Source organism: Andrographis paniculata, unplaced genomic scaffold, assembly GCF_009805555.1.
Source record: "Andrographis paniculata isolate CXL003 unplaced genomic scaffold, ASM980555v1 Contig34END, whole genome shotgun sequence".
NCBI lineage: Eukaryota > Viridiplantae > Streptophyta > Magnoliopsida > Lamiales > Acanthaceae > Andrographis > Andrographis paniculata.
In genome coordinates, this window is record NW_026137567.1 from 5,075,809 (window position 1) to 5,091,069 (window position 15,261).

General features: G+C 37.9%; 4 protein-coding genes across 5 annotated transcripts; all 4 read left to right on the forward strand.

Annotated features, from left to right (window-relative positions):
• Nucleotides 1-1,368: 1,368 nt before the first annotated feature.
• Nucleotides 1,369-3,708, forward strand: LOC127248956 (uncharacterized). Its single transcript, XM_051271559.1, has 3 exons — nucleotides 1,369-1,758; nucleotides 2,076-2,687; nucleotides 2,769-3,708. Exons 1-3 carry the CDS (start codon nucleotides 1,670-1,672, stop codon nucleotides 3,580-3,582), a joined length of 1,515 nt encoding a protein of 504 aa, XP_051127516.1. The 5' UTR covers nucleotides 1,369-1,669; the 3' UTR covers nucleotides 3,583-3,708.
• A 353-nt stretch (nucleotides 3,709-4,061) lies between these two features.
• On the forward strand, nucleotides 4,062-8,250 carry LOC127248883 (dolichyl-diphosphooligosaccharide--protein glycosyltransferase 48 kDa subunit-like). Its single transcript, XM_051271433.1, has 13 exons — nucleotides 4,062-4,424; nucleotides 4,542-4,678; nucleotides 4,966-5,091; nucleotides 5,343-5,396; nucleotides 5,535-5,648; nucleotides 6,390-6,445; nucleotides 6,557-6,598; nucleotides 6,939-7,014; nucleotides 7,118-7,189; nucleotides 7,320-7,445; nucleotides 7,539-7,643; nucleotides 7,760-7,843; nucleotides 7,944-8,250. Exons 1-13 carry the CDS (start codon nucleotides 4,139-4,141, stop codon nucleotides 7,989-7,991), a joined length of 1,326 nt encoding a protein of 441 aa, XP_051127390.1. The 5' UTR covers nucleotides 4,062-4,138; the 3' UTR covers nucleotides 7,992-8,250.
• A 570-nt stretch (nucleotides 8,251-8,820) lies between these two features.
• LOC127248592 (allene oxide cyclase, chloroplastic-like) lies at nucleotides 8,821-9,896 on the forward strand. Its single transcript, XM_051271018.1, has 3 exons — nucleotides 8,821-9,108; nucleotides 9,203-9,324; nucleotides 9,402-9,896. The coding sequence occupies exons 1-3, from the start codon at nucleotides 8,934-8,936 to the stop codon at nucleotides 9,807-9,809; spliced, it is 705 nt and encodes a 234-aa protein (XP_051126975.1). The 5' UTR covers nucleotides 8,821-8,933; the 3' UTR covers nucleotides 9,810-9,896.
• Nucleotides 9,828-15,258, forward strand: LOC127248591 (ultraviolet-B receptor UVR8-like). 2 transcript variants are annotated; one of them, XM_051271016.1, is made up of 11 exons: nucleotides 9,828-10,156; nucleotides 10,398-10,542; nucleotides 10,719-10,829; nucleotides 10,929-10,989; nucleotides 11,354-11,472; nucleotides 11,875-11,960; nucleotides 12,066-12,267; nucleotides 12,612-12,665; nucleotides 13,137-13,247; nucleotides 14,412-14,468; nucleotides 14,992-15,258. In XM_051271016.1, exons 1-11 carry the CDS (start codon nucleotides 9,948-9,950, stop codon nucleotides 15,190-15,192), a joined length of 1,356 nt encoding a protein of 451 aa, XP_051126973.1. In that variant the 5' UTR covers nucleotides 9,828-9,947; the 3' UTR covers nucleotides 15,193-15,258. The 2 variants fall into 2 exon arrangements, with proteins under 2 accessions (XP_051126973.1, XP_051126974.1); XM_051271017.1 differs by having other exon boundaries at nucleotides 9,880-10,329.
• The last annotated feature ends 3 nt before the right edge of the window (nucleotides 15,259-15,261 follow it).

Sequence of the window (15,261 nt, forward strand, 5' to 3'; positions counted from 1 at the left end):
TTGAATATAAAATTAATTTTTAGTATAATATAAAAAATAAAAAATAGGTGTTTAATTTGATGTTTTTGAGGGGAAAAAATAGAATGAATAGTAGAAATCCAAACAAATCCCTCAAACAAACACACCCTAAATAACAATTCCTAAATTAAATAAATTTTCACGGAGTAATATATACAATATATTTTGTGTGGATATGTATATAAGAATATTCAATTATGTCCAAAAAAAAATTTGTGTAACACACTTATTATTAGATAAAAATTTAAATTAACATTCACATCAAAATTTTAATTATTTCAAAAAATTTCTACAACTTTCTTGTTTTTGATTTTTTTTAAAAAAATTACCATTCAAAATTATACTTCATCCGTCCTGCACAGATGACCCTATTTCCTTTTTGGTACGTCCACAAAAGATGACCCATTTATGATAAATTTATTCATTTTAAAAATATAAAACAATTTAATTAAATTAGACCCACTTAAAACCCTTTTATTTATATCTTTCTTGAATTAACAAATATTTTTATCTATATTTAAAATTCTTTAATTTTTTATAAAACTAATTTATAATAATAATAAATAAATATATATTTTTATTAATTTGTTTTATATAAAATTTTATTGTCTACAAAATGATATGTATATTACATATATTTTATTGAGATATAATTTTAAAAATATTTAAAATACAAAGAACACTACAAATCATTACATTTATATCAATCTTAAACAAATCATATTTTCAATAAAAATTTAAATGAAACTCAAATCAATCTTAAAAAAATTACAAGAGTGTGTTTGTTTTTTAAAATAATTTAAAAGATAATTTTTTTTTAATATGTAAAGTATGATAAATTATATATAAAATATAAAAAATAATAAATAAATATGATATATTAATATATTTTTTTAAAATGATTATATAATTTTGGTTAAAAAAACACACCACAGTCCAATTCTTCGCAAACTTCATATAAATAAAGCAATGGATTCAATGGTATAAATAATTTAAATTTTAGTTTAAATAATATTTTCTAAATTCCTTAAGAATTTATAATATATTGTCCAAATCATTATATTTATATCATATAATTATTTTATTTTATTTTTTATTTATATTATATTTCAATATAATAATAATATTTTTAAAATTTTATTCAAAAATCAAATTTATAAATAAATATAATAAAGAGATATGAGACATGAGACGGAGAAAACTTATTTTGATATAATTTTTGTAAAAAAGAAATAATAGTATGTACTATATTTCTTTAAAGTTGAATTAATAATATTCCATTTTAATTTAAAATCAATTCGGCCCTTGTTTTGAACCCATCAAATTTATTACCCTAACCTCTCTACCCCTTGAAATGGAAACAAGAACAAGGGCTTGCGATTCCGATTCCAATTCAGATTTGAATTATACAGTATATTATATTGTCGTCGTGTCCTTTTTACGACAAAAACCAAACAAATGCTCGCAATCGCAAAGCAACGATTCGCCAGAGAGGAGGAATGGTTTTATTACACGTTTATAAAAGAGCACGCCTCCATTTTTCTGGGTCGGAGGTTGTCCTCGCCGGGTTGGTCAATGCTCAATCCAATTAAATCCATCCCCAACTCCTAGGTCGTAGATCCGCCAATCCTACCATCCATCGTGTCGATTTATGGGACTCGGCCTCCGCCCGCAAAGATTCCGTGCGCCTGCTGCTTCTGCTTCCGACAATCTCTTCGAAACAACTTTCGCAACCATGAGGTCTGTTTCTTTCTTTTCTTTCTGGGGTTTTGGCAGTCGAGTTAATTTGTGATCGGATTTGTAGTGTTGACTTCTTTAGTCTTGTGATGTTCTTCCCCTTCTTTGCTTGAATATCTTGATTCGTTTTTGTGGGCTTTGTAGTTAGAGAATCTTGTTTAGGGATTTAGGATTTCTTTTTTGGATGTTGAGGGATTGTTTGTTAACAGAATATATTCATTACGACTAATCTTTGTTCTTTTCTGGTTATGTATTTATTCATATTATGAATGCCCTGTTTTACAGTGATCGAACCACGTTAAATTCTCGATGTGTTTCAGGACAAGAACGATTTTCGGGATCTCATTGTCCTTGATCATCATCAACATGGCGGCGATTATGGAGCGCGCCGACGAGAATCTCCTCCCGGCCGTCTACAAAGAAGTCAGCGAGGCATTCGGCGCGTGGCCGTCCGACCTCGGCTACCTAACGTTTATCCGAAATTTCGTGCAGGGGCTGGCGTCGCCGCTCGCCGGAGTATTAGCCATAAATTATGACCGGCCGCAGGTTCTTGCCGTCGGGATCCTCTGCTGGGCACTTTCGACTGCGGCCGTTGGAGCCAGCAAGTATTTCTTCCAAGTCGCGTTTTGGAGAGCGATAAACGGCTTCGGATTGGCCATCGTGATCCCGGCGCTTCAATCGTTCATCGCTGATAGCTACATGGACGGCGTGCGCGGGACTGGGTTCGGATTTCTGAATCTCGTCGGCACCGTCGGAGGCATCGGCGGCGGCGCCATTGCTACTGTCATGGCCGGCTATGATTTCGGCGGCCTCCCGGGATGGCGATGCGCCTTTGTGATGATGGGAGCTTTGAGTTGCCTTATCGGGTATTTGGTTTTCAGATTCGTCGTGGACCCGAAGAGGATTAGTGATACTGGCAAGATATCCGATAGGTATAATTTCTTCGAACATCCTCGTTTTTCGACGTTGTATGATCGCTACAACGGCTTCGTTTTTTCTTTTTTTTGTTTTAGGGAGAATTTGATCGATAACAAAACGACGGTGAAATCGGCGAACACGATATGGCTGGAATCTTGGATCGCGATGAAGACCGTAATGAAAGTCCCGACCTTTCAGTTCATCGTTTTGCAGGGGCTCGTCGGGTCTGTCCCGTGGACTGCCATCGTTTTCATCACGCTGCGCTACGACATCTCGAGATTGAGCTCACCCTCTTTGATTAAATTCACAGGATTCGATCATAACAGCGCTGCGACACTAGTTGGCCTCTTCGCCGCAGGCTGCGCTCTGGGCTCGTTCCTCGGAGGGATAATCGCCGACGCGCTGTCCCGGAAGTACCCCAACGCCGGGCGGGTCATGTGTGCGCAATTCAGCTCATTCATGGGCATCCCGTTCTCACTCTTCCTCGTCCGCGTCATCCCGCAGGAGGTCGGCAACTACTACACGTACGCGGCAACACTCTTCTTGATGGGTCTAACCATCAGCTGGTGCGCGACGGCGACGAACGGGCCGATGTTCGCGGAGGTGGTGCCCCCGAAACACCGAACGATGATCTATGCATTCGATCGCGCGTTCGAGGTGTCGTTCTCTTCGTTTGCTGCGCCGGTTGTCGGCATTCTGGCAGAGAGGATCTACGGGTACGACCCGAAGTCGGTGGATCCGGTGCTGGGGTCGGTGACGGCGGCGCAAGCGCTGTCGAAAGGGCTGTTGTCGATGATGGTGGTGCCGTTTGGGCTGTGCTCCATGTTCTACACTCCTCTGTATTGGACGTTCAAACATGACCGAGAGAATGCCCGAGTAACCAGTATTAAGGAAACTGAAATGTTGTAGCTAGTTGTATTTTTTTAGTGTTTTTTTTTTTTTTTAAGAAAACATCCCTTTTAACTTTTGAGGATTTTGATATGGATTTTTGTCTTTATGAAAATTTCAATATAGATTGTTGGTTTTGGTTGATAATGTTTAGTGATGATAACAAACATATGTGATTTCATTTGATTTAAGCTCAATTTTCAGAGGAGGTCAAATTGTAGGTGATCTATTATCTCTTGATTTGGTTTCTAAATGAAAGTGTGCACTATTTCTGGATCAACTTAATATCCCGCAAAATCGGCGGATAAGTCGTACTAAGCAAATCATGTCTGGATTTCTGACTCAACTTAATATCCAAGATTAGGTGGACTGATAAGTCATACTAACCAAATCATATCTGGTAGTGTGTAATGAGAAATATGTTTTAGTTTTTCGTCCTTGCCCCTGGATTTGTTGGAATTTCGAAATGACCCCAACATTTTAACAATTTGCACACATTGGCGACTTTTTGGGAAGTCTTGGCAGAGCTGCTGAAGTGACGGTGCTGCGTAGTCTTAAACCCTCGGAGAGCTTGACAATGGCGGAAGCTAGATTCTTCGCGGTTTTCCTCTTGACGTTGAGTTTGATCTCGGTTCGGCCGTTCTCGGTTGTTTCATTCTCCCAGGACCATCCGACAGATCGTCAAATTCTCGTTTTGCTCGACGATTTATCCCTCAAATCTTCGCATTCTCTTTTCTTTAATGCGCTCCGATCCCGTGGCTTCAGCCTTGATTTCAAGCTCGCTAACGATCCATCGGTGTCCGTCAAGCGCTACGGCCAGTACTTGTACGATGGCCTCATTCTCTTCGCACCTTCTACGGACCGTAAGTTTATGATTTTCTTGAGTTTGTCTGTGTGTAGCTGGGGCGAATTGCGGCGACTGTAGGTTTGAATTACTGTTTGGCTTTGTTTGAGGTTTGATGGCTGTACGATTTGTGTAGGATTTGGAGGGTCATTGGATTTGGAGGGGGTTTTGGATTTTGTTGACTCCGGGCATGATTTGATTTTGGCTGCTGATTCTAATGCATCCGATTTGATTCGAAATATTGCTTCTGAATCTGGTGTAGATTTTGACGAGGTTTGGAGCATTGTTCCTCTTTGTTATAATTACTTTCTAGTTTTCTGCGATGAAATGCTTTATCTGTGGAGTTTATCATGTTGAAACTCGTATGTACCGTATTAAAAATTTAAAATAGCCTAAGCCAACTGCTCAACTGATTTTTTGCCCCAATACGTGCATCAAATGCCAATCTATTCACTATTTTGATGATGTAGTTGAAAGTGATCTAGTTTTACAAAATGTGAATCAGTTGAAAACCTTTTATGTTCTGTCTAGTTGTCCCTTGACAGTGTTTAGTTGTACAGGACCCCTCTGCCGTGGTCATTGATCACACTGGTTATGCTGTCTCAAAAGTTGAGGGTGATCATACATTAATTGCTTCTGATTCTTATATTGAATCTGATGTTATCTTGGGAAGTAGAAAGATTGAGGTAAGTTTCTCGAAATTTGTACTAGGCATTTTCTTTTTGTGCATACATGAATGAAACTTTTTGTGTGTGATCATGTGTGCCCAAAATCCGTCTCCTATCTTTAATTAAAGTGCCTTACAGTTCTCCATCTTTAGTAACATACAGTGAGTTTTAGCTTCTTAACTTCTTGTATCTTCTAATGCATATCTGATTCTTTGGTTAGTGGTGCCATTAACAATCACATAATGATTCTCTTAAATTTTTTGTAACAGGCTCCTGTTCTGTTCAAAGGGATAGGGCACTCGCTGAATCCCAAAAATAGCTTGGTAATATATGGAAAAAAAAAAAAAGCGTTATTTTCTACTTCTGTTATTTCTTATGCAGGATTGGGTGGTGACAATTTCTCTCTTTGGGAGAGGCTTCCTCTTATAGCCTTATCCGTTTCACTGTTTATTGATATGTAGGTTTTGAAGGTTCTCTCTGCGTCTCCTTCAGCTTATTCTGCTAACCCAACCTCAAAGTTACTGAACCCCCCGCCACTTACTGGAACGACTATCTCCTTAGTGTCGGTTCTCCAGGTTTGTTGTTATTTCTGTTTCATGTTCATGTGTAACCTCATTAGCTTAGCTGTGACAGTATTAGTATTTTCAGCACACCTACTATTGTCAATGGGTTTTTAGATATTTTCATGTGTAATCCCTTTAATGCTTAAGTGTTCTGGTACAATAATTACACCCTGTCATCTGTTTCCAGGTGATTTATTGAGGGGGAAAAAATATATTGAATATGGAAAGCTATTTTATTTATACATTCTCTAAACTGAAAATCACAAGCCGTGGTGTCTCATTTGTTTGTTAAGTTAAATGATACCTTCTGCCTGCCATCTACGCATACAGGTTGTTCAATGCAATAATTACTTCTCTATTGCAACTTTGTTTGATGTCTTTATATCTGATCGTATATTTATACTTTTCATCATTTATCTGGATGGTTCTTCTTCATATGGCTACACACATGCAAGTAACTTAAAAAATCTAATGGCATGTTTTCTCCATGCTTTGTGACTATCTTACGTAATGCATTTTGGCGCTGTCGGGGATTTGCCATAGGAAACTATAGGAAGAAGTTCGAGAGATATGAAACTATTTTTTGATTTTGTGTTTGTTTGACTTGTTTCTTGGTTCATTCTCAGATATTACTTTATGTTATAATTTAGATGTGGCTTTTTATTTATTTTTTAAAAATCAATCTAGAATTATATGTACTGCATTTTTCTGTATTCCTCTTGATTATTTATCTTTTCTTCAATTGAATTACAGGCTAGAAATAATGCAAGAGTTATGATCACAGGATCATTGGCCATGTTCAGCAACAAGTAAGTAGTATCTCCTTAAATTTTGGTGATACTTTCTCTGGCTTATATTTAAGAAATTACTGTCAAATGAGATTTTCCCATATCATAGGAACTACTTTTTTGCTTCACCAGGTTGTTCAAATCAGGAGTTCAGAGGAGTGGAAGCTCAGATAAGTGAGTGGATCTCTCGTAAAATTTCCTTCATTAATTGGCTGTGTGCTACATTATGATATGACTTCTTGTGTAGGGATGGGATTTTATGATATTATCAGTTCCAAAGAGTTATTATCTTTAGCGAATTCAAGATTTTGGGAACATTCTGTAAATTTTGAGCCGTTTACTGCTAAAAACTTCACTCTAAACACATTCTGATCATTTGAAAAGGTGTGGTGAAAATAGCTTGTGCCTGAAGCCGAGTTCTTGTTATATGTACTACGATACGTTTGATCCGAGATTTATCTTTTTTTTTTTTTTTATTCTGAGTAGCTACTAACTGATAAGATTAAGTGGACAGGTATGAAAATTCTGGTAACGAACAATTTGTCACAGAGCTCTCCAAATGGGTTTTCCACGAGCGTGGTCATTTGAAGGTGATTGATTCCCAGCATAGTATTATTTCCTTAATATTTTGGTTTACTTTATATTTCTATTCTTACGTTTCTTGACTTAACAGCAGTTTATCTAAATATTTAGGCCATGAACCTTAAGCACAACAAAATCGGTGAAACAGAAGAACCTGCGGGTTACAGGATCAATGATGACCTGGTAATGATCATTTTCAGTAGCAGTGATGAAGGATAAAAAAACAAATGCCCTGCATTCCTCCTACCCACTTAGCTTACAATATTAGCCGAAATAGAGCAATGTTTTTCATCAAATATATACTATCCTGTAGGAGTTCTCTGTGGAACTTTTTGAGTGGTCTGGTTCCAGTTGGGTACCATATGTTGCAAATGATGTTCAAGTCCAGTTCTTCATGATGAGCCCCTATGTCTTAAAGAATTTGTCAACAAACAAGAAGGTATGGTCATTTCTTGATTACCCAATTTATTATTTTTAAGCACACTTGAGGAACTTAAGAGATTCACTTTTCCATTGTTTTTTTATCCGGCAGGGGCTATACCACACTTCCTTCAAGGTTCCAGATATTTATGGAGTTTTTCAGTTCAAGGTTGAATATAAGAGACTTGGATATACTACCTTATCTCTATCGAAGCAGGTGAAACTTCACATGTGTTTGCATTCGGATGTTGCTATACTTCTTCCTCAGCGATTTCTTATGTTTCTAAGCAATATTTTAGCTAAATCTACAATCCCTTTACAACGATATTGCAGATTCCTGTGCGACCTTTCAAACACAATGAATACGAGAGATTTATCACCACAGCTTACCCCTATTACGGAGCTTCATTTGCTACGGTAAATCCTCTATGTCCTCTTTGTTTCAGCAGTGTTAAACCAAGTATTTAGATTACATGTCCACCATGGCAAAGCTAATCACAATAATTTGGAATGGCAGATGGCTGGATTCTTCATCTTCAGCTTTGTCTTCCTCTACCACAAGTAAACACATACTGTCCTTTTAGTATTTACTTTCTTTCATCTTGTATACTCAAGAGGATGTTATCTTTATCTACACCGGCATGATCACTGCTTAAGTTCAGTTCTGAGTACGATCAATTGTAGCAGCAACCCTTTTTGGATATAGGAAGTAGAGAGAGATACACTAGATTCAAGTTTGGGACAAAATTTGTTTATCTTTGACCCTGGTGAGAATATTTGACGTTGAATGAAGAGGACAATGCATATACTTCTTGCTTCCCTGATTTGCCCGGGTTGTTTATTTTCTGTATTTAGCTTATGTTCATTTTAAAATTATCTTAAGTTTTTCATGTCCAATTAAACTTATATAATTCTCTTGGATGGAAGAATATATTCTTCCAATTCAATATATTCTTTTTATCATTATCCTCCAGTCCAATTTAATATATTCATTTTCTTTATAAATTTTTTATATAAATTTTATTAATTAATAAAATATTATTATTTTTAATTTAAAATAAATAGATATTATGAATCGGGTACTTTTTATAATGTGTATTGTTTGCCAATATACTCAATATATTTAATCAAAAAATTAATATATTACTCTTTTTATAATGCATATAACTCTTTTTATTTATTTATATATATAATCTTGATCTTTTCAATTAAAAAAAAAAAAATTAATGTATTACAAAAAATAATGACAATCTTTCAACGGTAAGGAAAGTGTATTTAAATTTCAACAAAAAATTCAAACCTCAAACACGGTAGTAAGAAAAAATAACTCTAAAAATACATATAAATGGCATAAACGAAAAAACAATAATCCTTGACTTATAGTCATTGACCTCACTCCTGAGTGTGAACTCCCCCAACTACCAAGACCACGTGTCTTAGGACAATTCACAAAATATAGTCCATCGAACCAAAGGAACCACTAGCGTTGCAGAAGGAATTCCCGTCAATGGCACCTTCATCAACTGCTGCCTTCCTCAGAGCCGGCCTCTCTGCTTTTTCTCCGGCCAAGAAACCGCCGACGGTCGCGGCCGGAAAGCTTCTTTCTTCGGGAATGTTCGACACCACTCTCCTCCCACAAACCTTTCAGCTTTTCAACAAAAAATCCTTCTCCTCGAGATCTGGTGAGCTCTCCCTACACTCACACCAATTAACGAGTCGTTGGTAGTCTCCTTGCGGTTTGCGCCATTAATCGGACATAAATTTGTGGAATTTCAGATAAAGTTCAAGAATTGCATTTGTACGAGATCAACGAGCGGGATCGCGGCAGCCCTGCTTACCTCCGGCTGAGCCAGAAGACTGTGAATTCCATCGGCGATCTCGTGCCTTTCACCAACAAGGTCTGCTGATATTGATAGCGACACAATTATTTCTTGAGGAATGAATGAATTAACGATTGATTGGTCCACCGCCGCAGGTTTACACCGGAGATCTGCAGAAGCGCGCCGGGATAACCGCCGGAATATGCATTCTGATAAAAAACGAACCGGAGAAGAAGGGCGACCGGTACGAGGCCATCTACAGTTTCCACTTGGGAGACTACGGACACATAGCGGTTCAGGGGCCGTACACCACGTACGAGGACACGCACCTCGCCGTCACCGGCGGCTCTGGCGTTTTCGAAGGAGTGTACGGACAAGTCCTCCTCCGCCAGATCATCTTCCCATTCAAGCTCTTCTACACATTCTACTTGAAGGGCATTCCCGACCTTCCCTCCGAGCTGCTCGGCGAGCCGGTGGCTCCCACTCCCGCGGCGGAGCCGGCGCCGGCGCCGGCGGCGAAGGCTTGCCGACCCGGCTCAACCCTTCCGAATTACTCCGATTAGGGTTCTGGAATTTGTAATACAGACTGAGCTTGACGCGAATTCAACTGATCCTATAAGTGGTGAAATTGCAGAATCGATTTAATCGAACAGTGTCGAGCACTGAGCTACATTTATTGCACCAATGTTGTCTTTTCTAGGATGAGTTTCTGTATGTGTGTCTGTCTGTCTGTCCAATGGCTTCGAAGCCCAGCCCAAAGGGATCGACCCAAACAGAAATCCCTAATTCCAAATTGGGAATCCCTAATGCGCCAAAGATCCGATGCTAAATATGGGAAATGTGATGAAGATTTCCCGTATCGCATTCGCATGTCTTTCGATCCTTTGGATTCTGAAACCTCCCAGATTAGGTAAAAAATCATCCTTCTTTTATCACCAAAAATCTCGAAAGCAACTCAAGCAGGCATACCCTTGAAGTTTATCTGTACCAGCTACAATATACTATATTGCTCCGGCACCATAGCTGCCTGTTGCAGCTGTAAACACTTCCTGCCATGGCTTCCAGAACTGCCGTCATAGCTTGGTCTGCTTTTTCACACACTCACTGTTCTTATCTGTTTCTGCAGTGTTCTTATCACTTTTTTGCTTCAGGGGTTCGGGGGAAGACGGACAGTTAGGAAGAGGGAACACCGATGAGAAAGAATGGGCTTGCAAAGTACCGACACTTAGCTCGCAAAACGTCTGTTCTGTTGTCGGTGGCAGCCGGAATTCACTTGCCATTTCTGAAGACGGCAAGGTTTAGTTAAAGCTCTTGTTTATGTATCTGTAGGCCTTTTTAAAAACTTTATATGTGTTTTCTGTGGCCAATCTTTCTTGCCATTCAGTAATTGTTGTCATAGCTATGAGAATTTTGATCTGTTGTTTTGGGAGGAGCTTATGTTGTTTTCGATTATGTTGTGTTGTGGAACTTAGTTGTTCACTTGGGGGTGGAATCAAAGAGCGACCCTTGGGCATCCGCCAGAAACCAAACCTGAGAATGTACCTAGTCAAGTGAAGGCTCTAGCCAATGTCAAGATTGTTCAGGTAGTTGGATTTTTTTGAATTCGAAGTGGAGTTTTCGACAGGAATACGACAAAAACAAGTATTTTGGTGACATACTTATTGATTTGTTTTTGATGTTAGGCTGCTATTGGTGGTTGGCATTGTTTGGCTGTTGACGATCAAGGCCGCGCGTATGCATGGGGTACGTGGCATTTTTTAACACGATTCATCAATTTCAAAGTAGAGGAAATTGATTGGAGAGTAATCTGCTGATTAAACTACTTTTCCGTAATCAGATTACTTCACGATTAGTTTTGATCTTGAACTTAATTATCCTAGTTCTGTTGAATTTAGTTCAAATATTTTGGCTCTATTTTGTTTTGTTTTGTTTTAAAAGTTTCATTAATGTGTAAACTCACTGTTCCTTATGAGAACATACATTTTTTCCATGCAAAACATCAATCCAACAACTATTTTATCCAAAAAATTAAAATACAAACAGAAAACAAATACAAAGTAAACAAATCCTTTATGTTGCTGATGGATAGAGTTGTGTGTTGGAGCAGGTGGTAATGAATATGGGCAGTGCGGAGAAGAGCCCGGGCGCAAAGATGATAGTGGCAGACTTGTCAGAAGGGATATTATTATTCCAAAGAGATGTGTGCCTAAACTTTCAGTTCGTCAGGTGATACAACTTACATAATTTCAGTTTCCTTAAATGATAAGGAGCTGTACATATCTTTAAGCTTTGTTCTGTTGGATTGGGTGGTTTCTTTACAGATTTGATCATTCAAAATCTGATATTCGATTTGCTGGTCAATCATACTAATGTTTAGTTTGAGCTTAGCTGCGATCACGGATGGTGCTCAATAGTTGATAAGAACCATTTTAACTCTTGGGATGCTTAACCGTCTTGATTTCCATGTTTTTCAGGCCTTAAGTAGTAGTTACATAAATTGGTTATATCAGTTTGATGATTTACATTATAGCCTGCCGGTTTCATCTTGTCTTGATATACATTGTTATGACCTGATAGCAAATGTTTTATGAAGCCTTTTTTTTTTTTTTTTTTTCTCACGAACAACAGGTAGCTGCTGGTGGCACACACTCCGTTGTTCTGACTCAAGAAGGACATGTATGGACATGGGGTCAGCCGTGGCCTCCTGGAGACATGTATGTTGTGTGGACTGAAGTCTGGCATTTGTTTGCGCTTCTATATTCTCCTTCCAGTATGTCATTTCCTTTGACTTCATAAATATTCATTTATCTCATTTGCAGAAAACAGATTTCAACTCCAGTTCGAGTTCAAGGTCTTGATTGTGTACGGGTGATTGCTGTCGGAGCTTTTCACAACTTGGCTCTTCTGAATGATGGAACTGTAATGGCGTGGGGCAATAATGAGTATGGACAGCTTGGTACTGGTGATACCCAGCCTAGATCACAGCCCATAGCAGTCCATGGACTTTCTGATCTTAATTTGGTTGGTTTTCCTCTCCTTGCTTCATTCGGAGCAACACCATCTGTCTGCTTCCAGTTTCAATTCTATCTGTTGGTCATTACTTTGCTATAGTTTTGGTAGTACATGCCTTGTCCAATTTATTGCAGCATCTATAGCATCTCGTGGAGCTACATACTACATATAAAGATACATTGTTTATAACCTGAAACTCAATAGAAGTAATTAAGAGATCCTGTAAACATGGTGGTTTTTATTTATTATTTCCAATACAGCTTAGTTAGTGGAAACCATCGGGATAAATACAAAAACAAAGGGAACATGTGGTTTTTTTCAACATTGGAAATAAGATTTTGCCTTATTTGCAGGTTGATATTGCCACAGGAGGATGGCATTCTACTGCATTGACTGATGATGGAGAGGTAGCAATTTTTTTCTCCATCTCTTATGTGTGTTCCTTGGATAATTTCTTCTGTGTGCTCGTACTAATAATAGTTGCCTTGAGACATGGTCCATGGAACACAATGGCGATTATGCTTCTATTGTGTAACCTATCAGACTGTTTATAAATGTTTATGTCAACTCCATCTTTCTTGATAACTTTCTTTTAGCCAAAACTGTCCATTCTTGTTAGAGAAGCTTTAAAATCTCTTACTAGTTGAATTTGGCTTTCCAAAATTTTCAAGTTATGGAGAATGGCTTTTCTCTTAACATATCTGTTACTGTCAACGAATTAATAGTCCCATTTCAACATAAGCTATTCTTTTCCATAGTATGTCCAATTGTAGGCCCTTTCACTTAAGTTTGGTACTATTCATTTTATTATATATTTATATTTTCCAAGTTATCTTTCATGGGATGCGGGTATGCATTGAGCTTATCTTCACTTGTAGGTGTATGGGTGGGGCAGAGGTGAGCATGGGAGACTGGGTTTTGGAGATGACAAGAGTAGCAAAATGGTTCCTCAAAGAGTTCAACTTCTAGCTGGAGAGAACATTGTTCAGGTCATCATTTTTATCATCTTCACAGAATTGAATTATCCATACATAGCCTTCTTTTATCTTATATGGTGTATTGTGATGAAAGTGGTAAGTTATATTATAGAAGATACATTCGATTATTCTCCTATTAGCTCAAGATCCTTTTGCCAAATCCAGAAAGAAAAAAAAAAAAAAAAATCAAAATTGTAGCTTTGTTATTTATCTTTAGTACGTGTGTATATATATATATATATATATATTAAAGTGTTGGTGTGATGACCAGGCCAACAAGCAAGAAACCTACTTTACTTCTTGGAACCTGTCTGTTTCCCCAATACATTGAAGCCTAACTGTCCCATCTTCCTCTCTTCTAATCAAATTTGAACACGATAGGTGTCGCTTTCTCTATCTTTTTCATTTCAACATATGCCTCCATGACCTCCATCTCTGACCCACTCTGGGGACATATAAATAGCCTAGTCCTAAATCCTGGTTTCTACCTTCTGTCCATGAGGTAAATGAACCCGTGAAGCATGGAATTGAATCGATTGACTGAGAAAACTAGTTGAATTGAATTAATTCAAGGTAGGTAGATATTCTGATCTTTACATTGTTTTCCCCTTTCCTCTAGGTAGTCATCCCAAGCCTTCTTTAGTTGCTCTCCTTTTGCATCAGCATACCAATTTTGCTTCTGGATTATGTTCTGTGCAGTATTGGAATCAAGATTGTAACCTTATATTCTATGCTTTCCTGTCGGTTTAGATATCCAATCATAATAGTTCTATTTTCATTGTTGAAAGGAACTTCACCGTTGCTTCTGAATTTAATCTGTGCATCACTCTCACTGTTATCCAGAATGTTCTCTTGGTTTATAGTTTAATTTTTTTATTTTTCCTCTATACAAATGTCTCACAAAAGGCAACAAGGACCAGTGTTGCTTTCTTTTGTTCTGTTGATGGTGGTGTGAGCTACAATTTTCAATAATATTATATGATTCCGTTACAATAGAAGCAAGTATAATCCCAGAGAAGGAGCGTCTACAACTTCAATGTCATGGGGTTTCATAACCTCATATATTGTCATGTCACATCGTGAAATTGGATTATGATTGTTTCGTTAATCATTATAAACTTCTGTGATAACATTTCTATCTGCTTCATTGAAAGGCATTGATGGTTTCTTATTCAGGTTTCCTGTGGCGGCACCCACTCGGTTGCGTTAACAAAGGATGGGCGCATGTTCTCTGTGAGTGCTTTGATGCTCTTCCGGTGGATCTTAAAAACAAACATGCTTTACGAACAAATTATTTATGCTTGTCTGGCCCCAATATAAATTGAAAAAATATTGGCAACTTGACAATCTATCTAAAGTTCTTGAGTCTGTCCATTGGGATTTTTTCGAACAAGCATCTGAGAATTTTCTTTTTTTGATATTTTATCAACCATTTACCCTGTGTCCCTAGCTTTGATTTTCCTTTCTAAAGCGGAAAGAAAACCATTCCAAACCCAAAATTTGCTTCTTCTGATTAATGCATTAAAAAGAGATATTCCTCCAGTTTGATGGGGATTAAACTACTGTTCGATAAATATTGAGCCATTTAAATTTGTTAAGTAATGAGCTTATCTGGTTTCTATCAAGCCCAAAGCTTAGACTCCTCAAATCATTAGCTACCCTCGTTTCTCAATTTATGTTTCTATTCTTGCATCCTAAGTTTTTTCATGGCTGTCTAAACATTTACATAAAACTGACATTTTCCTGGTGTTGGCAGTTTGGCCGAGGAGATCATGGACGTCTAGGATATGGAAAAAAGGTGACAACAGGCCATCCAGCGGAAGTGCCAATAAACATCCCACCTCCCAAGGATCTCAGTGGTGACAGTGATGAAGGCCGTTGGTGCGCTATACTCGTCGCTTGTGGGGGTCGCCATACGCTGGCTGTTGTGGAATGGCGCGATAATGAATCTTTATAGACACCTACCAAATTAAGAAACAAATGCACCTTGAAAGCCAAAGGTATCTGGCTATTCTCGCGTATATTA